At 45.7% G+C, this 25,503-nt stretch overlaps 1 protein-coding gene and 1 long non-coding RNA gene across 10 annotated transcripts in view; one reads left to right on the top strand and one right to left on the bottom strand.

The window, feature by feature from the left end:
- Positions 1-23,200, bottom strand: part of LOC119257454 (uncharacterized) — a 35,315-nt gene extending 12,115 nt beyond the window's left edge. For 2 of the 5 annotated variants that reach the window (XR_005128032.2, XR_005128031.2), the window contains exons 1-2: positions 23,089-23,200; positions 23-132 (exon numbers count right to left, since the gene is read on the bottom strand). This is a non-coding gene — a long non-coding RNA (uncharacterized LOC119257454). Of the gene's footprint in view, positions 1-22; positions 133-21,593; positions 22,677-23,088 lie in introns of those variants that run through there. The other 3 variants (XR_008553857.1, XR_008553856.1, XR_008553855.1) reach the window with 3 other exon arrangements.
- Positions 1-25,503, top strand: part of MYLK (myosin light chain kinase) — a 232,225-nt gene that overhangs the window by 116,218 nt on the left and 90,504 nt on the right. For all 5 annotated transcript variants that reach the window (XM_054700503.1, XM_037525428.2, XM_037525426.2 and 2 more), the window contains 8 exons: positions 5,464-5,512; positions 6,472-6,637; positions 7,887-8,052; positions 9,858-9,876; positions 11,086-11,621; positions 12,103-12,309; positions 13,769-13,903; positions 16,782-16,934. In XM_054700503.1, coding sequence (XP_054556478.1) covers positions 5,464-5,512; positions 6,472-6,637; positions 7,887-8,052; positions 9,858-9,876; positions 11,086-11,621; positions 12,103-12,309; positions 13,769-13,903; positions 16,782-16,934 — 1,431 coding nt within the window. The remainder of the gene's footprint in view (positions 1-5,463; positions 5,513-6,471; positions 6,638-7,886; positions 8,053-9,857; positions 9,877-11,085; positions 11,622-12,102; positions 12,310-13,768; positions 13,904-16,781; positions 16,935-25,503) is intronic.

The raw sequence follows: 25,503 nt of genomic DNA on the forward strand, positions 1-25,503 counted from the left end.
TCATATCCATGCTTAAAATTACCTCCCTGTATGTTGTACTTCCCACCGTGCGACTTCTAGTCCCAGGTGACTGCCACTCCATCCTATCTGACAGGGGGACATTTTTTCCATCTCAGTGTCATTGTTTCCTTCCTGATAAATTGATAAAAAAAGTCAATCTTCATGACTCAAATATTTCAAGGAAACCTGTTGCTTGGCCTCGTGTGGCCTGGGGAATGACAATGAAAAGTGATTCTAGAGAAGAGAACTAGGGTGCCTGTGAGTCTTAGTTCTTTTCTTTTCACAGAGTATCTTAATTTCTCTCCAGAGTACTTATTTAAGACAAAGTTCTTAAACTATTCTCCCCTCCAACATAAAACTTTGAACTCATTGGTAGGAAATACACTTGATTACTTCCTGGTCATCTTCTTGTCTTCTAAGAAGTGGACATTTTCTTTCATCTACCTGAGGAAGAAATGATTCTTTGATGTGTCAATTGCCTGGAGCCCCAAACAGAACTCCTGAAATATCTGTTTGGCTACTTGGGATGACCTCCTTAGGATGTACTTGTTATTGTCACAGCATAAGAATGACAGACAGGTGTGCATTCCAGCAAGAGGAGACTGCGTCACTGCCTCCCAAAGCTCCCTGCCTGTGTGGAAACTGGGGAATGAACAGTTTATATAGGATGAGGCCTCCATTTCTATAATGCCAAGTAGCCCCAATGTTAACATTTTAGTGTCCCCAAGAAAGGAACTTGACAGGCAGGCATGACCTCAGGCAACCTCACGTGCCCCTTTCCTCTGCTACACCAGTTAGTCACCAAACTCTGCTGTGCCATTCCCCACTCTGTTCCGTTCACACTGCCCCCTTTCTGGTCTTCACTGCACCGTCTCTTTCTTTCCTATTGTGTGAGTTCCCAGTGGGTCTCCCCAGTTCCACTCATACTCCACACTGATCTCAACATTGCTGTTTAAAATAGCTTTTACAAAAATTAAGATGGAATTTGATCACTCCCTTCATTCGAATCCTTGAGTGATGTACTGTTGTCTTTAAATGAAAACTTGAGATCTCGTCAAGGGCCTGCCTTCCTTACCTCACACCCTCATTGCCTGTGAGTGCCAGCCACACAGACCTTCAGTTCTTCCACCAGGTAGGCCCCTTCCTACCTGAGCCCTGACTCATGCCCCTTCTCTTTCCAGAATGTTCTCATCTTTCTCCTCTGAGAAATCCTGTTTATCCTTCTGGCCTCCGTGTGAACACCCAGGTTCTCCGGAGCCCTCCCTTACAAACCCCTGGGTGGGCCAGGTTAAGTCCCTTCCAAAGCACTCAGCTCTTCACAGTCTTCATACACTTGAACTTATTTGTACTTAAATTTTACGTTAGTATTTTAAAGTAAATTGATGTATATAATGAAAGCAAAGAGAACGGGTCTCCCCTGGTGGAGCAGCAGTTGAGCACTGGGCTGTGAAGCTGCCCACAGCCTCTGCAGCACCGGTTTGATCCCTGGCCGCCAGTTGGGGTCCCACATGGCGTGACAGACCTCTCCTGCCGTGCCCACTGTTCCCCTCAGCAGTGTATTTCAGTCAGTCTGCCTGTTCTGTTCCCCGCTCTGGCTCTGGTGAATTCTCTCACCCTCCCGCACTTCTGACTGTACCCAGTGCTTGTATAAATAAATAAATAAATCTTTTAAAAATAAATAAATAAATAAATAAAAGCAAAGAAAAAATTTGAGGCTCAGAGAAAGGCAAAGTGTTTCAAAGAATGGAAAGGGGACATCTAGTTGCAACATTCTGCAAAATATATCCTCCTTGAGCAGTTTCACTGACCTTTAGTTTCTACCTTTTTTCATTCTCTTTTCTTAATATCAAGTTTAATATTTAACCAGAAACCATGTTCCCAAACATTTCTGCAGAGGTTTACTTAAGCCTGTGCCTCTAAATGGAGACTGTACCGCCCTCTAGGGGGAATTTAGGAAATTTCTGGGGGTCCTTTTGTTTTTCCCAGTGATTGGAGGAGCTGCTGATATCGAGTGGGAAGGCACCAAGGGTGCAGGATATCCTGCAGCAAGAATTTTTATTAATTTCTTATGGCTGTTGAATGTCCTGCCAGAATAGTTTCCTTAGTCTTTGATAATATAAAAAAATCAATGGTTCCTTAGTCTTTGTTAATATAAAAAAAGGCATGCAAGGGCTTGCAAAAAAAAAAAACCCAATAATTTAAGAGCTAGGAAAGGGAAGCTTAAAAACAACAACTTCAAAATTATTGAAGAATTTCTCACATTTTTTCTTCTAAATGAACTGTAAAATTTCTAGCTATGTATTTATTTTCTTTATATAATTATAATTATGCTTATTTAGTTATATATGTAAATAGTATAGTTATAATTTCAGCTATATATGTAATTCCATTATTATACTGTGACTGCATTATTGCTCTGAAACTATGGATCAGAGATTTGAAACTCTAAACAGTTTTATTTATTTATTTAAAGATTTATTTTATTTATTTATGCATACAAGGACTGGGGTGTAGGCTAGAGCTACAGGGGGTGAGAGGATTCACCAGAGACAGAATGGGGAACAGAACAGGCAGATCTACTGAGATACACTGCTGAGGGGAGCAGCAGGCGAGACAGGAGAGGTCTGCTGTGTTATGTGGGTCAGCTACCTGGTTGGGGCTCGAACTCACAGGCCACTGTGGCTGATGATAGCTTGATAAAGCTGAGACTTCAACCTCTGCACCACCAGGGAGACCCTCTAGCCAGTAGAATGAAGTCATTAATTTAGAAGAGATACATGAAATATAAGCATCTCATTCACATATTTCTTAAAACTTTGAAGCATAATGATAAAAAATTTGCCATAAAAAATACACACAGAGAAGTTATTTTGGGTTTACTGCTGTTTTTCATGCTAATACACAGCTTGTCTCTGCCCTTTTGTTATTATTACTGTTCTTTTAGTCACACCATTCACTGAATGTTTTAAGGTATGGTGGGATTTTCAGATATAGATAAGGTTTCTGTAATAACTTTTTCATATTCAATTCTACATCATAAAACAGAAAATTGTTTTGATACCACCCTTATAGTCTTTCTTTTTTTTTTTTTTTTACTTCAGTGGGTTGTAACTTACCTTCTAGGTTATATTCTTTTAGTTATTTTATTCTTTTTATATATTACATCTGCTCTGTTGACAGAACTTTCTAACACTGCTTTGTGTCTACTGCATACCTGCACACTTTAATTGTACTATTTGTACAGAACCTTTTTAGATCTTTTACTTTTAAATCCAAATGTGCATATGAGCCAGTGTGTGCATCTGACTCTTTCATTATGTCTTCTAATGTGTCTAAGCATTTACATATTGAAAGAGTCTTGCTCGAACGTTTGCAGATTGCTATTGTGATTTACTTCCCTTTTATTTCTCCTTAATGTGTTAGTGAGGGTTTTACATTTGTTCTTTTCTTGAAATTATATGTATGGGTGGTTGGGTGGTTAGTGATGAACAAAGGGTCTTGCTAACTATCTGTTGTAACAAGTAGGGATTTTTTTTCGATAGGATGAAGAACCACTATTATCTACATGTCTAGTCACCAGCACACCCAGTTAAGTTATCTGGGTACCATCCACTGTACTTGTCACTACTACTCACTTATTTCATCTCGGAGTAAATATTTGAAAAAAACAAGACTTATAACTGATAAGTGGAAACACAAAATATGGTCCTTTGAGCAGTCCTTCAAATTCACTATGAAGTTGTCTAAAATCAGGTGACTGTTCTCCACTTTGCCTGGGACAGTCGTTTTACTTCGCTGTCCTGGCAGAATTATCTCACTTTCAGTGTCAAGAATCCTGTGTGGGTGATTAATTGTTTCATCACAAATTATATAATCATACTTTTTTTACATTTTAAAAGGACAGATTTATTAGGAGAAAGGTAACAAGAGGCACCTGCATAGTCACAGGTGGGCAGAGAGCTGTTGCTGCTGCTGCTATGCAAAGGGAAAAGGTTGGTGAGAAGAAACACCTATGGCTATAGGTGGACAGGATAGCTGCCCAGCACAAAATTTTAGAAGCATTTCTTCTTTCCATCTTGATCACATTCCGCTTCACAGCAGCATTCTCTGTCCCAACTGAGTCTTTCTATATCCTCTGACAAAAAGGGCTAGTTTCCTCCACTATTGAACTTTTCACTGCTAAAGCCTGCCAGCATTCTCTTTTACTTGTCCTTGAAAATTTTAAGATAACTGTTTAAAATACCTTCATTATATTGGCTTTTTCTTTAGCTCACCGACTTGATCCGTCTCCACCAATTCTCTTTCCTTACTCTTCTATTTTTGGCATTTCTACCTTAATCTTCTTTCCACTTATTTTTCTACAGATACTTACTGTTCTGCCAGATTTTCATACTTTCACAAAATTAATTTTGCCTTATCTGACAATATGCAACTTCAAATTTTTGCCTATAAATAGACTGTTAGTTATTTTAGCTCAAATTTATTTTTTGTTTTGATGTAAATGCTCTGGTGTTAACTCACGTTCAAATAAGCATTCCTCAGTTCCATTTTTAGCTGACTGCTTTTATGTGTTACCTTTGGATCATACCATAAACTGCCTTTATCTCTAGATAGAAGTATCTCCAAAAGACATTCTTTTGATCTCCTTTGAGGAAATAGCATATTTTTGTTTTTACTTTATTTTTTAAGGAATAAAGGAATTTTAACCTTCAGATTTAGATATTTAGAACCTGAGAGTTTCAAGAATGCTTCATTTAATTGGGGGGGGAATGAAATATATGTATGTACTTAAAGTTTACATTTCAGTGACATTAAGTACATACACACTATTGTACAAACATCATCATTATCTAGCTCCAGACCTTTTTCATCACCCCAACAGAAAGCCCCTTCCTTTCCCACTCGTCAGCCTCTCCTTCCCTGGCCCTGGAAGCTTCCAATCTGCTTTTCTCTCTTCATGGATTTGCCTCATCAGGATAGTCATATAGCATGTGTCATTACTTTATTCCTTTGGATGACTAATATTTCATCATGCAGATGGACCATATTTTGTGTTTCCACTTATCAGTTATAAGTCTTGTTTTTTTCAAATCTTTACTCCAAGATGAAATAAGTGAGTAGTAGTGACAAGTACAGTGGATGGTATCCAGATAACTTAGGCGGGTGTGCTGGTAACTAGACATGTGGATAATAGCGCAGCCCAGCTCATCTTGTTTGGATGCCAGCATCTTTTCCCTCTTTTGAAAAATGATACAGTACCAGCATCTTTACATTATAGCAGGAATCCAAGTGATAATATGTGCAAAGTGCCCACTATAAGTCTGACCACTATGAGCTGTCAGGGTTAACTGTTTCCATCACCCATCCCACCCCAGCTGGCTATTGAACCTGACTTTCATTGCTCGAAGTTGGTGGCTCAGACCTGACTCTTCAAACTTCTTTCTCTTTGTTTCATACTTGCAGGGGGTTCTTTGAAGAAGTGTGGTCAGCCTGTTGTTTCCAAAACCATGGGGTAAGTTCTGGGATATTCAAATCAGGATAAGGTTTGAATTGTCTTTTCTTGCTGTTCTGTTGACAGAACAGGTCTATAAAGTGAGTCTTCTTGGGCATCTTGGGTTACAGTATCTAAAACAGGAGCCTTCTGGGACATGAGGTATCATTCACACACTGACTCCTGACTGGGCAGCCTTTGCGAATAGCCCCTTTGATTGGTCAAAGTGCTCCTGGAAGTGGACTATGGAGTCATAGGTGCTAACACTTAAGACAATGATCAGAAGGCTTAAGTAAACAGACTTAGAAAAGGCAGTCAATATGTGATACTTCTTATGGAAAGTAAACATATTAGTGAGGATAAGTAACAGTAGCTGCTATAATAGCAAGTCCCCAAATCACAATGACTTAACATAGAAAAGTTTATTTCTTTATGCAAGCACAATCCAATTTAGATATTCTAGAACTGGGACTTTGCTTAATAAGTTCAGCACAGTGGGGGGCCTTCCCATTTTCTTTCAGGGACCCAGGCTCCTTCCATTTTATGGTTCCATCACCTCCTAAGTCTTAGAGCCTCTGCTGAACAATCTGCATCTAGCCAGAGAAGTGGGCAAGAGAAAGTGTGGAGAATCTCACAGGAGGTTTTCATGGGTCAAGACTAGAAGTGGTGTACAGCAGAGCTGTTCACTGTTTGTTAGCCAAAACCCAAGCTTTGGGCCAAAACTTGGTAGAATTCAGGTATAATGTCACTGAAGGCTGGTAAATGAAGTCTAGCTATCTTCCCAGGAGGTATAGAAAATAGGTTTTGGTGCCACAGATTTTTCCAAAGGGTACATTAAAGATGTGTTTGAGGCACAGAGTTGATAAGGCTGCTCTTTGCTGGTTTCTGACCTCAATTTAAGTGACTTACGTGGGGCAGAGAGAAAAGGATCTGAATTGATGCTGTGTCTGGGACTAGGTTCTCCACTGATTTCTTTCCAGGGACAGATTTGCTGCTCCTTCAGTGAAGACCCGTCCTAGTATCTGGGGAGAGTGCCCACCAAAGTTTGCTACAAAGCTGGGTCGAGTGGTGGTCAAAGAAGGACAGATGGGACGATTCTCCTGCAAGATCACTGGCCGACCCCAACCACAGGTCACCTGGCTCAAGGTGAGGTTTGTGTCTGGCCAGTCTTTGGCCCAGATTCGGGGACCCTGGAAGTTCAAGGTTAGACTCTTGGACTGGGGGAATCTGTATTTCCAATAAATCCCTTCATTTTTGATTGTAGATGGTTCTCCTAGGGTCTGTGTTTGATAGCCATGCTTGTTCTTGCCCCTATTTGTATACCTCACCTTCTTTTACTCAGCCCACAATATCCTATAATGCACACACCCACAGAACAGCATACATCTTCTGAGTCAAGACAGATCTGAACATCTCAACACAGTGGAATTTGAAGTCATGGCTCTAGATATCAAGCCACAGCCACATTTCAAGGCACACACAAACCACGTGATGCTGAACAAGTCATTCAAACTTTTGGGACACTGGTTTCCTTATCTGTGAGGTGGAGATAATCCCACCTACCTGAAGATACTGTTGGAAGATGCTGTGTAGAAGTACCTTATAAATCATTCAGGACTGAGCAATATGAAAATGGCAGCAGAGGCAGTGGAGGGGAAAATGGAGAAGGCTGATGGAAAGGAGTGGATGTTAACCAGGGCAGTGAGGAGCCTTGAAAATACCTTGGGTGAAAGCCAGGGAAGTAGGTTTTTCACAGATGCAACTCCTGGATAAAAATGAGTGATGGGACACCTTTTACCTACTTTCTAATTGTCTTGAACTGACCTTGGGTAAAGAATAAAAGGAAGGGCCTCCCCAGTGGTGCAGTGGGTGAGCGCTGGGTTGCAAAACTGCCCGCAGCCTCTGCAGCGCCAGTTCGATCCCCGACCACTGGGCGAGAGTCCCACATGGCGCACAGACCTCTGCTGCCACCCGCTGCTCCCCTCAGCAGTGTACTTCGTCTGTCTGCCTGTTCTGCACCCTGCTCTGGCTCTGGTGAATTCTCTCACCCTCCCGCACTTCTGACTGTACCTAGTGCTTGTATAAATAAATAAATAAAATCTTAAAAAAAAAAGGAATAAAAGGAAGAGGGAGGTAAAGGAAAACTGAAGTCATGCAGGATTTCCCACCTCAAAGTGGGGCTCCTTTGAAACAGTTCCATACATCTGCTCTAAGGTGGACCAAACGTACCAACATGTAGAATCAGAGTCTGTGGACTGTCCAAAGACTGCTCTATGAGCCTGTGGACAAAGCCCAGAGAGCAGATAGAAGATGCCCTGGGATCTGTCCTACCAGGATTGGCAGGAAGTAAAATGTGAGCAGGTTTCTGTGACAAAGCTAGTCTTGTCTCCAACAGGAAGATGTTCCCCTGCAGCCGAGTGCCCGTGTGTCTATGTCTGAGAAAAATGGGGTACAAGTTCTGGAAATCCATGAAGTCAACCAAGATGATGTGGGGGTGTACACCTGCATGGTGGTGAATGGTTCAGGGAAGGCCTCCATGTCTGCTGAGCTTTTCATCCAAGGTACCAATGGGTGCGGAGGGCTGATGCCTGAATGACCCCTGCTGGTGTCCGCATACTCCTTGCTCACTATGTGCCTATGTGTTGTATGTGGCACCCTAATATCCCAGTGTTCTTCCCAGGGGCAGGGTCTTAATCCAGAAGAAAGGAAGTGGGTCAGATGCACAGATATAGCCACAAAGAGAGATGTAGCATTTGTGTTCCTATATTCCACCTACACATATGCCTTCCATTTTTTTCTTCTTGTTCAGACACTTTTTTGTATCTCTAATTGCTGGTTGAAAGAGTGGTCATGACTTATCTCTTGCCATCACCCAAAATTTAACCTGCCTAAAATTTAACTCAACATCTACTCTATCTTTCGAATCAGGTGCCCCCCAACTTTCCTCTTTCTCCCCCAGGATCCCAGACTGAACATTGCAGCATTGCCTTTAACCCCTGCCTCTTCCTTGCTGCAGTCATCAACTCCTGTCCGCTCTTCATTGAAATCTTTTATGTTCTATTCCTTATCTTCCCCTTGTCCCTCCAAGTTTGGTCTGGGGGAGCCAGAATATGAGGATGAAGAAAGAAACTGATGTCACCTCACTGGAGCAAGGTGGGATTCACAGGATGAGGGAGGAAATGATCTTGACTCTCTTCTCCTCTTTTCTTACCCCCTTTTCTTCCATGACATTTCTTCTCCACATCTCCATCATTTCTCAGAAACTATAACTCCTTGCTTTCCTTACCATTATTGGCCCAAGTGTTTTCATAACCCACAGATAGAAAAGTATTCAGTGTTGCAACTGAGGACATATATGTGTATGTAAACATGCTCATTTAACTGACGTAACATAAACATATTTCAGTGAAAAAAGTTTGATGAAACAACCCTGAGTTCCACTTTGACACTACAGGGGGGATTCTCTATTCTACACTACACCAGTAGGGGCAAGGGGAGACTGTGGTCCTGACCAAGGAGTTTGACCTCACAACTCACTGGGACCAGCACCTACTGTCAGGCATCAAGGATTTCAGTCCCTTTGCTTGCCTTGCACAGAACTAAAGAATTGCTGTCTTCTGACGTGCTTACTGATAAAATGGCAGGTTGCCTGGAATTTGTTTTGAAAGAAACTCCCAGAAAAAGCCCCTCAAAAACCCCAAACAAAAAGGGAGAGATAATTAGCACATAATTATGTCCTTAATACGAGAAGGGCTTTCAGGACTTGTTATATCCTTCTCTCTACTGTATGTTGTATATGAAATTTGCCATTATAAATGTTTTTTTAAAAATAGGGCAGGAAAAAACATTGTATATGTATTCTTTCTTGGAAGACTAAATAAAATTACTTCCCCTGTACACGTTTAAAGCGGGTATTTGTCAAAAATGATGATTTTGGAAGGTCTGTTTTTTGAGGGGCACCTATAAGTTAGGGTGTTAGGGTTTGAAAGATGTTTATGTTTGCTTGTCCCTGCATTGGCTTTTGTTCCCTTAGGCAGGAGAAACAGGGCAGGTCCAAGTCTCAGAGGGTATAGTAGATGGCACCCTAGATGGCCAGGGCAATGCTGGAAGCTGGGCCATGTCTCCAGGGCTCAGAGGCGCGCAGAGAGGCATGGAGGGTTGCAGAGGGCCTCATCAGACTAACCAGGGACTTCAGGACAGAGAAGCTAAAAGAAAGGAAGAAAGTTGGATGTAGGTGATCTGGGAAGTCAGAGCTTGGGAAGCAAAATCCATGGTGCACGATACTGCTACCTTTTACCTCTTTCTGCTCTGGGCATATTTTGAAACAGGCCACTAACAGTCTTTCTACCTTTCCCTCCTTTTCCAGGTTTGGACAACACCAATAGGTATGTCTAGGCTTTGTCATTATTATGTTTCTGTCTTGAATACCTTGAAAGAAAAAAGAGATTGCCATCAAAAAATGCCCTGATTATTTGAACCACTATTTATGGAGGGAGAACTCACCCTTCGGGGGGCATCATTTCTATTCGGGGTGTTTGTTTTATTCTTCTATTACAGTATGCTTTACAGGTTCTGTGGGAGGTTACCACTGGTTTTGTGGTCCCTGAAGACTCAATGGCTTGTCCCTCTCAGCAACTTTATTGGTTAGCCGTCACGAGGAAGGGCGCTGCGCTCTGAAAAGGGCGCCGTACACGCTGCCTGGCAGAATGCACGTGCTGCTTCAGAGCGCCTTCATCAGGAGCTTCCTCCCATGTGCACAGCTCCGAGCTAGATGTTGGGTTTGTGGGTGAGCAGATGTCTAGGGTAGAAAAGACCTCTAAACAGAGCCACACGAGTACATAATTCAAAACGATGATGGGTGTATGAGGAAGGATATCAGAGAAGCACTGATTTAGGCTTAGAGGGTCAGAGAAACCCTTTCTGAAAACTTGATGTTTGAGTTGAGCTATGAAGAATAATATTGACCAGGTGATGAAGCACTCAGGAGGGGGTTCCAGGCAGAGGAAATGGCATGTGTGTGAAAGCACGGAGACAAGATGAAGGCTTGGGTGGGTGAGGGAACCCAAAAGAACACTTGTGGGCCAGCAGCCTGGGGGGCAGTGAGATGCACGAGGTAGCTGGATCCATCTCTCCCAGGGGCATCCTTGCAGGCTATTGAGAGAAGCGGTTTTATTCTTAATATAGCATAGAGTAGTTGGAAAAGCCTTCAGCTTGAAATGACATAATTCTATGCATGATTTTAGAAGATTAACTGTGGTTGTTTGTGGGAGTGGATGAGGCCAGCAGGCATAAGGGAAAACCAGTGGTGCAATTGAAATGGCAACACTAGAGAGGAAAAAACAGGTGGATTTGAGGAGGGCAGGTAACACTCTGGATTGGGGATGAGGGACAGTGTCAAGAAGGGCTGCTGGCTTTCTGGCTTGGAAACTGAGAAAATGGCAAAAAAAAAAATCTTCAGTTCTTACTCTCTTAATTTGTGGGCTTTTGGGATGCCAGGAATGTGTGTTTGTGGTGAGTAATGTTTTTGAATAACCTAACAGTATTCTGTTCCTCCTTCTCCTTCCCTGCTGCCTCCCACCCCCACTCCTGCAAAGGTCATTTGTGAGAACAACCAAGGTCACCAGTCTAGATACCAGGAAAGAAGTGACCAATGGAATCACAAAGGATCTGAAACTGGACAGCCTGGGGACTGCGGCTGAAAGTAAGAAGGGTGCCAGCACCCAAAGAAGTGGCTCCCCCTCCTGGGCCACTAATAGCCAGGCTCAGCCCCTGAGGGACTCTAAGCTGGAGCCACTTGGGGACTCTCCCAGAAAGGCCCTGAGGACTCCCATCCTGCAGAAGACTTCCAGCACCATCACCCTGCAGGCTGCCAAAGTCCAGCTGGAACCAAGAGCACTGGTCTCGGGAGTCCCCTGTCCTTCCAGAGAAGAGAGGGAGAGACCAGCTGCAGCCCCTTCAGCCTCCCTTGCCCTCAGGCAATATGGCCTGGGAAGCCAAGAAGCTGTGAGCAAGGCTGCTGCTAAGAAGATTCCCTTGGACAGCCAGAGGGAATCAACATTCCCCAAATTTGAGAGCAAGCCCCAAAGCCAGGAAGTCAATGAAGATCAAATAGTCAAGTTCAGATGTGAAGGTGAGTGGAGCTGACAGGTATTGGCCTTCCTGGTGGACACTCCCTTTCTCAGCCCCCTGTATCCACCCACCCCAGGAAGCTACATTACAGCCCCTCAGGAAGGACTCAGTCTAGTACATCCTTTGTTCTGGATGAACACCCAAGAGCAACCCATCTCTCTGCTGGAGGGTGCATCCACCCTGTGCCCCAATTCTAACCGCTCCCGAGGGAAAATCCACCACACCATCACTACCAAAAATCAAGCCTCTTTCCTTCCTTCTGCTGGCTTTAGCTGACATGGGGGCCTGGCTGTCACCCTTGTGTCCTTCCTCCCCAAGGACCTGTCTCCACCTCGAGATGTTCACTCTTATGGAGTGCAGGGTGGAGAGCTCAGAAAGCAGACTCCAGCAGGAGGGCAGCTGAACAGGGGTTCAGGACCCCCACCCACCCCACAAACTCCATGTCCTCTCTGGTACCTGATAGCCTTCACTTGACCCTGTAGTTTCGGGGATCCCAAAACCCGAAGTGACCTGGTTCCTGGAAGGTGCCCCCGTAAGGAGACAAGAAGGCAGTATTGAGGTCTATGAAGATGGCGGCTCCCATTACCTGTGCCTGCTGAGTGCCCAGCTGTGGGACGGCGGCAACTACAGCTGCACGGCCTCCAACATCCGCGGCCAGGTGTCCTGCGGCTGGACCCTCCTGGTAAAAAGTGAGTCTGCTCTTCCAGATACCCAGGGTTCTCTGTGAGATAATAACTTGTGGGGTACTTTATATACCACAAAAGCTCCACCTCCTAGAGCTCCCCACCCGGGGTACACAACACCCCCCATCATCCCTTCCCCTTCTGGGCTAAGACCAAAGCTGCTGCTGCAGGACGGTGATTCCTGACCAGGAAGGAGTTCACATCAGCATCACCTCAGAATAGCTTATGAGGCCCCACCCTGTTCACTACGAGCTGACTTTTATAGGTTCCTCAGCAATGCTGTGGCTCACTTATGTAACCAGAGAACCAAAGGTCCCTAAACATACAGGGTGAGAGCTAATGTGAGAGCTCATGTGAAGGACTGTCATGAACCCAAGTAAGAGTGTTCCACTTTCATCTGGCTCAGCACTCAGACCAGGAGTCAACAAACATCTTTAGTGTTTTTTTTTTAAAAAAAAAAAAACTTTAATTTTAGAAGTGAGAACTGTCCCGCTACTCCCACTTGGAGGTGGGAGTGCCTGTGGGAAGATCTCACAGGTCCGGGAGTTCCAGCCTCACCATCCAGAACCAGGGACAGATATGTGCCATCATGCCCACCAAAAGCAGCAGGTTAAAAACCAGCTGGCTTTCATTGGAATGTTAGCTGTTATTGTGAAATGGCTACTGTGCATGGAGGCTATACCTACAGCAAATCTGGGGGTAAAAGAAGAGTGTTGGTTTTTAAAGCTAGCACAGAGGTAGGGTTAGGAGGTGGGAACTGAGGACATTAAAGTGTCGCCAAGCTTGCTGTTCTTATTGAGACTCAACTATTTTTTTTTAAGATTTACTTATTTTTATAGAAGAGCTGGGGTACAGGCCAGAGGTGCGGGAGGGTGAGAGGATCCACCAGAGACAGAGCAGGGAGCAGAACAGGCAGAAGGACTGAAATACACTGCTGAGGGGAGCAGCGGGTGAGGCAGGAGAGGTCTGCCACGCCATGTGGGAATCTCCCTGGCCGGCCTGGAATCGAACCCGCACTGCAGAGGCTGTGGACAGCTTCACAGCGCTGTGCTCAACCTGCTGTGCCACCAGGGAGGCCGGTTTTTGTTTGTTTTTGAATGAGTGCGTCTCAGAATGTTGCAAACCTTTGGTTAATTTCCAGAATTCTAAAAAAAGTGGTTTTTCACTTTTTTTGCCTGTATTCGTGTTCCTTTTTGGAAGAATGGATTTTTCAGAAATCTTGCTCTGCTATTCCAACGTGCTTCCCAACTGCCTATCTTGTTGGAGATACTAGCTATTCTAAAACTTCTTCACCCTCCAAAAATCCCAGTTCATTCTTGTCAGACCACTTCACCAAGAATCAGGTCATCTAATGTGTGTTCTTTTAACATCTGCCACATCCTCTTTCTCTGTTTTTTCCAGTCACTGCAGAAAAGCTGTCTTCTTTTTCATCCTGAGATGGCCTGTCTGTTCCTTTCTCTCACAGGGCTGGCCACAATGGAGGTGGCCCCCTCATTCTCCAGCGTCCTGAAGGACTACACAGTCATTGAGGGTCAAGACTTTGTGCTACGGTGCTCAGTGCAGGGGACTCCTGTCCCCCGAATCACTTGGCTACTAAACGGTGAGTGTCCCTGCCTCACCCCTGTCCTGCACCACCCTGCTTCAGTCCCCTTGGCCCTCAGACCTGCCTGCATTCTCACTTAGCTTCCCCCCACTTTACCACCCTGAACATGTATGCTTAAGGGAGAAACACAGGGTACACAGGGCCATGGAGCCTGGGAGCCTGCTCTTGTCTGACTGAAGACACAGGGTAAGTTACTACTCCTACCTGAACCTTGAGTGCCTCATCCACAAGGTGCAATAATCCCACCTTGCAAGGTGGTGGCCGTGAAAATTCAATTAGGTCCTTTTTAAAAAGCAGTTAATGAGTGCCTGGCACATAAGGGGTGAATAATTTACTTACTTTTTATATGGCTGGGTTCATAGTGGACCCTCTAATAAATATTTGTTGACCTCGTAAATGAACAAAGAAAGCAACAAATTAATGGATCACACTAGAAGCTGCTCGCATAACTTGCCTTTGATTTAGGGGCGGGTGTTTATGAGTCTCATAGACCAGTCATTCTGTCACAGTCCTATAGAGACATGCCAGCTATTTTCTCTTTTTAACCTTCTCTTTCTCAAAACATTCTTTAAATATCAAAAGTATGGCAGAACTTTAATTTTAGAAGTGAGAACTGTCCCACTCTCATGGCCATGGCTCCTTAAGAGAACCGCTGGGTATCACTGCCTGGCACCAGGGCACCTGACAGCCTCCACTAGTTTTGGTGCCATTAGTGTGATGTCCTCAACCTACCTTGTTACTATAGTTTGCTTAGACTTTGCTATAAATTACCTTTAGTCAGTGGGAGAAGGTCCCACAGAGTCTTCCTACATGTCTCCTTGGGCAGTTAATTGAGAAATGAGGTCCACTTCCCTCCACCCCTCAACTATGACAGGATTCTTGCTGGATCCCATAACTGATTGCAGGGAGGCAGCCTCCTTGTCACTGGAACAGAGCATGGATGAAGGACTGTCATGAACCCAAGTAAGAGTGTTTCACTTTCATCTGGCTCAGCATTCAGACCAGGAGTCAACAAACATCTTCTGTAAGGGCCAGATTGTAAATATTTTCAACTTTGTGGGATTTACACAACTGATAGAATGCTGTTATGGCACAAAAGCAGAGTCACTATAAATGAATAAGTGTAGCTGTGTTGAAATAAAGCTTTATTTATGGAGACTGAAATGTGAATTTCATACAATTTTCACATATCATGAAATAGTCTTCCTTTGATTTCTTTTCCCAACATTTAAAATATGTACAACCTATTGTTAGCTTTCAGGATGCACAAAACCAGGCTTCATTTGGCGGGTTGCATTTGGCGGGTGACTAATTGGCTGACTCCGATTCTGTACCACTCCATACTATACACAGCCCCCTTCTTATTCTTGGTGAATCTGGGCATTTCCACCCTCTTCCCACTAGAGGGCGATCATACTCAATTCAGGTTCTCTTAAGGGCTAATTGGTCTCGCCCGCTCTGAGAAAGTTGGGTCTCCCAGTTCTGAGTGCTCTGAGCCAGCAGCTCTTTTCTGGGGTCACCATTCCTTCATCCCATTATTGTGGGGCCAAAACGGGTTATGTTTCAGCAAAAGGAGAACCTGTCAGTACATGTTTTGACAGTAGAGGTACTTTGATGGCAGCCATGGAATGCACTGGTATTCCCAAGACAGAGAGCTTTAAGGGTGTCACTGTGAGAAAAAAATAAAAACAAAAAGCAGTGTTTGACCCCCTCCGTGGCAGGATCCCATCCCTGCCTTGCCCAGCCCCCAGTCCCACTGCTATGGAGTGTGGTAGCCTGGGCTGAATCTCTTTCCCCCACGGGATGGCATGTTGGCAGCCCCCCAGCTGTCATGGATGAAGTGTTGCTATGTGCACAAGGAAACACCGCACTGCAGAGAGAGGACTTCTCTCTTTACTGGCTTCCACCCCGCTGCCCACCCCCAGTTTTATGAAGTGCAAACCAGGACCCTGGAGCCTGACAAGGGAAGAAGCTGACAGTTGCTTCCTATACGGCAAATGGACACATTCCTGTTCTAAGCCCAGAATCTTTAATAATGAGATTTTTTTTCTTCTCCTGGAAATGAAAACTCACATCCTGGAATGATAAAGTACCAGAAACATAGAGCATCAAGGACACTGCTGATGCTTGTAGTATGCTCTTCTATCCCCATGCAGGACTTAGGGTGACCTGAACAAAGGCCTCTCGTGGAAGGGCCTTGAGAATGGGCAGTCATTTTTAGCTCCCCATAGTTATCCTTTCTGTCTAAAATGCACCTAGTTGCACAGGAAGTCTAAAGAAGTTGCACAAGAAGTCTAAAATGCACCTAGTTGCACAGGAGAAGTGCACCTAGTTGCAGTATTAGGTTGAGAACACAGAATTGCTTTCTGATAAATGTCTGCAGCAGGAAATCGGATCGTTGTTTCTGAAGACATCTAAAAGGAGTCAGGCGCCCTCATCTCTGGGCCTTCAGTCTGGGCGAGGACTGTTCTGCCTGCACTGAGCTAGGGACCAAATGACTCTGTAAGATTCTTCCCAGGCTCAGAAGTCAAGGATGTGGATTTGGGGACTGTTTATTTCATCAGAACGAACAGAACTATGTCCCTTTCCCTCCTTTGCTGTAAATGTCTCCAGAATCTCTCTCCCCAGCCTTTCCAGCCCCCATCTTGCTCCTCTGCACAACACTCCCTGTTCCTTAATCTCCCTAGCACCTGCGTCTCCTCCCACAGCCACTTTCCAGCTGGCAGCGGTGGGCCTGAAGGGCTGTCAGCTCTCAGTGGACCTGAGCTGAGGTGGTGAGTGTGAATGTCAGGGCAGCCATGGCCCTATTGAGGACAGGGATCCCATCCCCACCCCCAGACCCCCTGTCTGAACCTCCCTGTGCTTCTCTTCACAGAGCAGCCTATCCAGTACGCTCGGTCCACCTGCAAGGCCGGCGTGGCAGAGCTCCACATCCAGGACGCCTTGCCAGAGGATGATGGCACCTATAGCTGTCTGGCCGAGAACACCGTGGGGCATGTGTCCTGCAGTGCCCGGGTCATCGTGCAAGGTAGGCACCCGCAGCATCTCTCTAGACGTACCTTCCCTGCAGTACATCTGCCTGCCTCAGGCAGGCGGAGGTGATGATCTCTAGGAGTTCACAGCAACAGGGTCTGCCATGGGAGATGGACATGCACAGGGTCCCCTTCCTTACCCCACCAGGGCTGTGGGAAGATGCAGGGGTCAAGGCAAGGGCCTCCAGTTGGGTAGGCAGGAGACAGACCTGGGACGAGGACTCACATATGCCTTCATGCTTAGGCTCTTGCTCGTGCATGGGGGCTGCTGGGTAACAAAGTACTGGTATTGAGGCTTCTAAAGGGTCGCAAGTTATCTCCTTTTTTCTGCTGCCCCTGACCCTCCCCACCACCCCAGTGTTGTTTTTGTACATCACCAGCCTGGTGTTCCATAATCCGATTATCCCGGCCATCCCCTGAGCACATCAAGCTCTTAGTCCCAGGCTATCCGGGAGCCGCAGGCTCAAGACATCTGTCTGGGCTGTGGTATCGCCAGGCATGGTGCCGCATTGGGAAGTGTTTCTTGGGTCCAGGGCTTTTAGGTAAGCTTAACTCCTCCCATCCCACCACCAAGCCAACCCCCACCCCCACCTGAGCGCCCAGCTCCTGATGTGTCTGGGGTCTGGGTGCTTTGACCCTGTCTTCCTCAGATGAGCAGGCTTAGGACTCCTGAGGAGAGTCTCCCTAAAACATGAGTGGCTGCCTTCTGGGAGGCCACCACAGAAAAGGGAAAGGGGAGAATCATGTATGGGTCCCTGCTTTCAATACTTTCACCTTATCCATATTTTTCTCATTATCACCCAGATCTCCACAGCCCGGGGTGGTGGAGTATGTGCTCCCCATTTTGCACAGAAGGGTTTGAAGGTTTCAAGGAGTCAACATAATTTGCCTGATTGCACCAAGCTAGTCAGTCACATTGGCCTCTCCACCCTAATCCTGGTGACTCCAGTCCCTGCTCATTCCTGCACCCAGCACCTTTCAGAGTGTGCACCCCCGGACTCATGGGGCATCTGGGGTCCCGTGGGCTGAGCAGTGTCAGCCTCTTCTGCCTGAGGAGGTGACTGATGGGGCTCCCTGAAGCTGTCTGCCAAGAGTGGGTGAACTCCTGGGCCTCCCCAGTTTCTCTGAAATGCCCAGTGTGGCGCTGTTATCTCTGAACTGGCCTCCTCCTTCCTTCCAGGAAACCCTCCACATGCAGAGCCTGACTCTGGTCCTCAGGAACTTGTCCGCCAGCATTCTGCTCTGCATGTGTATTGCCTTTATCCTCATAGATCATTTCATGCCTACTGAGGGGCCTTGGGAAGTTGTGATAACAAGACTTAAGGAGAAACAAGAACAGATCTGAGCCTCATCTTGTGCCAGGGAGCAGCTCTCCCCTCCCACCAGGGAGAACTCCTTGGAGGTCCATATGGCCCACCCCAAAGTCTAGTAACAGGCAGAGAGAGAACTGTTCCCCATGAGTCTGTGGTCTGAGACTCTCCCTTGCTGGCTCACCCAGGCCTGCTACTCTAGCACATGCCCAGGCTGCCTTTGTTTAGATTGAATTAGAGACCCAGCTGAGAAAAGGATCCCCTGGAGGGGGAGGTTCTGAGATCGCATCTGTAGGACTCTCTTCCTTGCTCTGGGGTCTGTTGGAGGATTGGGGCATGTTTTAGAAGTGGAGAGGTCCCTGACCAGAGCTCTGCGAGGGCTGCTTGGATTTACTGAGAGCAGCTCTGCGTGAGTAAGCACTCCCCACCCCCCCACCCCCAGTGTGGGATTTACTGGCCTGTAAAGGCCAAACAGAGGCTCAGATACCATAAATGGTGAAGGAGGCTGAGACGTGGCCACACTCAGGCAGCAGTGTTGGGCTGTCTCACAAGATCGGGGCAGGCCAAGCCTGGCACAGTGACGGCCCTGCTCTGTGCCCCAAGGCACTTGGGAGGCTCAGTCCATGTCCTTCCCCATCATCTGCTGTGGGGTTTTTCTTGCTTTCCTTGCAAATCCTTTGGCTCCAGGTCCTCTGGGGGCCAGTCCTGAGGGTGGAGATACTATAGTAGAGAAGTTTGTTCTCTGCTGTGCCAATGGCTTTTCCAGCCTCTCCTTCAGCTGCCCAGGCCTGGCCTCTCCATGCTCACTGTGGCCTTGGCCCTGACGGGAGTGGATATGGAGCAGGCCGCCTCGGTGTCGGTTCTGCTCCACTGCCCTCTAGCCCTGCAGCTGGGCTGTTATTAACTCTCCAGTCTTTCCCTTTCTCTTCTGTGAAATGGGGCTACTGGTAGTCACCCCTCAATACTGTGAGGGTCCAATGAATAATACTTATAATATAGTTAAAATGTATGCTGTTATGACGATTGGCCAAAGAAGCCCAGACCTTTCAACAAGATAAAATAGTTCAAAATGCCAAGTCTGAGAAGTCTCACCAAAGGACTAGCTTTATCACAGTGGATGTCTGTCTGTTTTTAGTAAGGGGGAGAGAGAATCAGAGGGGCCATGTGGGGCCCTCTGCTAAAATCATGGTCGCCTGCACCCCAGTCTAGGGGCTCTGGACACAAGGGGGCGCCATTTGGCAATGCATCTGCCTGCAGTTGTCTGGTTTCCAGAGTGAAGTGGTTTCTGAGGGCAGCTTCCCCAGAGGCAAACTAGTCCCAGCTTTCAGCAGATACTTTGCTGAAGTCCAGATGTGGGGACTCTTTCGCACCTCATTAGCCTTTTGCCAAGGTTTTGCAACCCTTTAGAAAATTGTTGGCCCAGCACTCTGACATGGGTTCTACAGTCTCCTCCTATGTAACCCTTTTCTTCAAAAATCTGCCTAGCTCCCAGGCAACAGTGTCACTTCCTCTGGGAGGCCTTCCCCAGTCATCTCTGAGTAAATTCTCTTAGCAGCCTGTACCTCCCTTATCATATCATGACTTACCACCACCTCTGTATTGAGTGCCTCCACTACGCCACATGTTGTCCTGGGGAAACTGCAGACACCAGGCCAGACAAGGGCTCTGCCTCTGTGGAGTTCACATCCGCAGTGGAGACAAACAGTAATCAACACCCAGCATAATCAAATCCTCTGTGAGGAGGTGACATTGGAGGAGAGACTTAAGTGAGCTGGAGAAAGTGCTCCAGGCAGGCACCATAGCCAGAGTGAAGGTCTTGCGTGAGGAGCATGGCGACAGCCAGGGTGGCTGGAACAAAGTGAATGGGAGCATCATGCAGGATGCAGAGAAAGCATTTTATCCTGTGCCTTTTATGCTAATTGCTTAATTGTCTTCCCTCCCAGACCATATTTCTCACTGATTATTGCATACAGGAGAGGGCTTGCCATATGAGCGTATGTTCGGTGATGCATCTGCAGACTGAGGTTCGTCACCGCGAAAGTGCAAGGCAGCGGCCCCTCTACATTCTCACTGGCCTGGGCACTTGGTGCTCATTGGCAAGTGCAGGAAATCCTCAAAACTCTCAAGTGTTCCAGCAAAAATTCCTTCTTTATTCCCTTCTCGCCAGGGGAAAAAAATCCCCAATAGTCCACCAGGCGATGAAAGCCTTTCCTCCTGACCCTGGATAGGACCTCAAAGATGATTAATCCAAATTCCACCAGAGCCCAGGAAGATCTGAACAACAGTAAATATTTCAGAGCATTTGGATTGAGCCATGGGGGAGGGGGGCTTCCTTAGCTAGAATGTTTAGATTTATCTCTCCCTAGAGTATCTTTTGCAAGGCTAAAATTCTTAAGTGACTGGATTTATTAACCTGCTAATTGCACACATTTTGACATAGTGTCTCAGCCTAATGGTTTATTTCCTTAACTGTGAACCTGCTGGGCCTATTAAAGGTGCCTAAGGACATAACATGTGGAGAGGTTAAAGAAAAATAAACTGATTTCTAGAATAAAAAAATAAAACTTTACTAAGCACATTTATTAGAATATTTATTTTGATGAAGAGGCCCTAAAGAAAACAATGGATTCTGGTGAAGTCAGCGAGTACTGGCCTAAGAAGAAGGTTCCACAGAAGCAGTTTGTTTCCAGATAGTAACAGGCACTTGTGGGGGCAGCTGGAGCCTCCCAGCACTCCACAAGGCCAGTGTAGTTAGGAGATATGCATGCTTTGGACAGTATAATCTGTCCAGTTGAGGGCAGGTATGGACCCTGCTCTCCTTGAGTTTAAAGGCACCAGGAATTTCTTAAACTTGTATGTTAAAGAGAAATGTATTGAAAGAAAAGGATAAATGTCAGTTTTAACGCATCTTTTTTTCAGAATCTTAGTCCACCCAAAACATCTGTCCAAGTCTTTTAAATTCTAGGAAGGCAAGCTATTAAGTGTTAAATTATCTTATAACCAATGTTTTAGTTTATAAAGGTTGAATACAACAGAATTTGGACATGTGGGTCTTTTGTCACAGGACTTCCAAGTGTATATTCATACATTTGTGTCCCTATCATGGACTGGAGCCTTGTTTTTCTAATTGAACAATGATAGAGATTTATAACTGTCTATTTCTACAGCCCATTGTGGGCCACATCCACCATTTCCTTGCTCAGAGTCCTTGGCCAACAATGATGTGCAGAATTACAGCTTTGTGTTCCTAATGGCAGAATATGATCCCCACTGTGACAGTGTGGTGGAGCATGTGGTTTCCAGACACTCCTCGGAAGGGAACATTGGGTGATTTGGATGCCATACCTTCACGTTTAGAGTTTGATTATAACCTCTAAGGCAGTAAGAAGGCTGTGGTTGCAGTGATCCTGCTTCCCATCTAGCAACCCTGTCATTACTGGTCAGAAATATTTGGGGGGATGCCATTCGTCATTGTTTCCTTGCATTCTTTTCCTTGCACGCTCCTCTCTCCTTTTGCTTCTTAGGTCCTGGCACAGTAGGGGCTGGAGAAGGAAAGCCAGAGAGTAAGGCCATGGGAGGAAGACTCTCCTTTCATGGCACAGAAATGCCATGGCACAGTCGTGCTGACTGTCCAAGTAGATAGACTTTAGCTGGAAGAGAATTTAGACACCTCCCGGAGATTCACACTTGGCATAAATGCCCTGGAAATGAGAAGGGCTGTGCTCCACTCCCAGCTGGGCGAGGTAACCTTCTTTGAGGAGTCCTATAGAATCAACAGTCCTGGAATTTATGCAAGGGAGGAGGCTAGTTCCATGTCCTTGGACCCTGCTGGATTTTGAGCACCAAATAAAGGAATAGGGAAGATAGTGCTTGCAGAACTCCCCTTCAGTTGGTGATTTACTGAATTTCCATAGTATAAGAGAGTTTGGAGTGGGTGCAGTTTGCATTGGAATGTTATTTTGCATTGTAGTGACTAAGCAAAGTAGCTCAGGTTCAAAGCTTAAGGAAAATCTTCAGTAGAGCTACATATGCATTTTCAAGAGGTCTGTGTGTCCATGCATTTGAGAGATTTAGGGAGTAGGAGGCCCTTCCATGTCCATTTTTCTTTGTGACCACTCGTGCCTCCAGGGACACTTCTGTGACACTGAAGGACAGGGACTGAGGCTCTGGGAGTGTCATGATAGGGGTCCCTCTGTTAGGGGAGGGGACTCAGGGGCTCTGCAGATCATGGTTCGGACCAGCTTTATCTTTGTTTTATATTTCTTTGTCATCTGCTTAAACACTTTAAATGTCACATTCCGCAACTTTTGGTTTTAATCTGAAACAAATTTTGAATAATCCAGAAGCCTGCAAAGGCCCTTTTCAAGGAAAACTACTCAACGTACAAATATTTACATTTAATATAAATTCTGACCCAGAAATATGGGGCTTCTCAGAGAGCAGCAGATTGGCTGTAAAAGGTGAAGAGGTTTCTAAGGAGAAATTCAGAATTATTTTTCCTCTAATCCTACAGAAAGGAAAGGAACAGCTCTGAAGGAAAGAGCAGAGTTATTGTAAGACCTGAGATCATAGCCAGCCACTGTGACAGGCTTTGGGGTTCTTAGCCTGGAAGACGTTAAAGTCCTCACTTGTGTCTCCAGGTCTTGTTGTAGAGCAACCCCGATACAAAACGGGGTGCCTGACTGTGGGTCCTCACCCGCGCGCTTAAAAGGACTTATCAATGCTCTACTGCAGGCACACGTGAAAGGTTAATAAAAGGTTTATTTACAAGGGAAAGGGAAATGAGGAAATGTACAGCTCTGGGAGAAAAGTGGGAGACAAAGTTTTAAATGCGTCCTACCCGATCCGCCGATCAGGAATCCCAAAATGGCGCTCTGAGAGCTGGCCGCCAGCCAGGAGCGGTGAAGCCAGGAGGCGAGCGATCGCGAGCCAGAGAGAGAGCAAGGCCCACGTGTTTGGTTTTTATATCCAACCTGGCTGCCCAACTCCACCCTCAGGTCCCAGCCACCCTCCCCTTGGTGGTGATGGAATTTGTCTTTCCCAATGTCCTAATGGCTTTAGTCTGGAGTGGGGGTGGGGTCCACAAAGCCTGTATGAGATTATCTCAGGACATCCTTTCCCCCTAACAGTCTTAGGAGCCAGTTGCATAGGTTATATATAGTATAGGAACTAATGAGAAAGGTAATAAATCATTCCTGTTATGTGGGTAGTTAACTTTCTCTAAATAAGAGCTTTTCAAAATATAATATTGGGTTAGTTCCAATTATGTGTTTTAAACTAAAACCCCTAGCAGTTAGTGTTTTTAATGAGAAACACTGTTTTGATGGAAAACAAATCAAGTCTATTAGAAAAACTGATTTGTTTTATTTAATTCCCATAACTCCACGTTCCATTTTCAAATTAACTCCACTTTACAGAGGTGTAAAGTGCTCAGAGGTGAAGTCAGCTGGCCGTAATAACCCAGCAGCAGCAAGGTCCTGCTGCTTCAGCCCGTGCCTCCTCTGGGACCCTGATAAGCCATTTGGTTGATAGTTTTGCTTCAGCGGAGCAAGAATTTAATGTTAAATTCTTAACGAGGAACTGCCGTGAGTAATAGTTTCTGCTGAGTCAAAGCAGAACAAAAAGGAACGAGAAAGAAAAATGTCAAGGAGGGTCAGAGGCCAGAAAGCATGTCCCTGTCTCCTTCCTTTCCTCCCCCAGGCCCCCTCCCATATTCATCCTCTCTTTTTCCCTTTTCTCTTTGCCTTTCTTGAGTTTTATTGACAGCATTCATCTGATATGGCATTACTCTTGCTTGTCAATAAACTGCTTTACAAGTATTCTTAATTTCAATTCTCATCTTTCCCCAGGGAGGGACAGGTCTGATCCTTTTCCTTTCCCTCCAGACAGAAGTGTGCGCCTGACAGCTTGCTACTCAGTTGAGTTATGGGAGTGAGGCCGTGAGTGAATGGAAGTCATTAGCCGATGGACCAAGTATGAGTGCAATGGATCAGTTCACTTGAAATCATTACTCCATAAGCCAGTAAAGCAAGGAGGCTAAGCCCTTCCTGATTTCCAGAAAGAGGGCCCCCTCTGCGCATGGGCTCAGCAGCCACAGGAAGCACCACTATGGGAAATCCAGGTATAAGGAGCCTGGCCCCACTTCAGCTGGGTAGCAAGTCTGTCACTGGGCTCCAGGTACCCCCTTGATATTTGCATCCCCAAATAAAGAAAGCTCATTTTCCCTAAGGGACCATTTTATTGGGGGGGGGGTCCTGCCTCAGATCCTGGCCCTCCTACCCTTGCCTCAAACCATAACTGGTGCCCCTGGGCAGGAAAAGAATGATAGAATGCTCTGGGGAATCTAGATGAGCAGCCTCCGTCCTCAGGACAGAGGAGAAAGCCGAACCCAGGACCCCAGGGACCACGTCAACCCTGAGATCTAGGGACAGACCAGTTTCTCTGAGTTTGGGATCTTCCACTGTAAAAGGGGACACAGTTTGCCCTACTCAACTATGCCAAGGTAACACCAGTTTAACCACGGACACCCTTCATAATGGTGCAGTGCTAAACTTTGTTAAGAAATTATTGTTCTATGATTATCTTAGAGGCAGCTGAGATAACTCCCATTCAGACCTCTGCCTGATTAAATGTGAACATCCTGGTTTGGAAGACTTTTCTCATTGCAGTTATTGTCAGATTGCATTTTCTCAACCCCCGCACCCCCAAAATTGGTTGGGTTAGAAAAGGCACAAAGTATTTATTTTTATACTATTGTGTGCTCATCATTGTCCTAGCTATTTTAAAATATTATTTCTTTTAATCATCTAAAAACCCTGCAGTATTTATCATTCATTATCCTGATGATAGGTACATCTCACCTATCAATATTGTATTATCATCAAAAATTGATGGTAACTGTATTATCATCAAGTTAGAGGAGAGACACTGAGGCTTAGGTTGGGGAACTTGCTTCAGATCACCCAGCTAGAGCTGTGAGTCCAGAGCTCCAGTTTCCATCCGTCTGCTCTAATTTTGTCTAAGTCCACACAAGAGTGAGCATAAACTGATGCATACTGTGTAAGACACAGATGCACCAGAATAATTTGCTTGCCTTTGGAATTAAATGAAATGCACACACATGCAGTTGCCCTTTTTACCTGGCTGCCTCTGCTCTGCTGTAGCTTCGCTCCCTTGGCAAGGGTCTCAGCTGTGGGTCAGTAGACAATGTTGGTCTTCATGGAGAGATCCCCATGGGTACCACTGGAGAAGCTGG

The sequence above is a fragment of the Talpa occidentalis genome, unplaced genomic scaffold (assembly GCF_014898055.3).
Source record: "Talpa occidentalis isolate TD23 unplaced genomic scaffold, MPIMG_talOcc4v2.1 talOcc4.4, whole genome shotgun sequence".
Classification (NCBI taxonomy): Eukaryota; Metazoa; Chordata; class Mammalia; order Eulipotyphla; family Talpidae; genus Talpa; species Talpa occidentalis.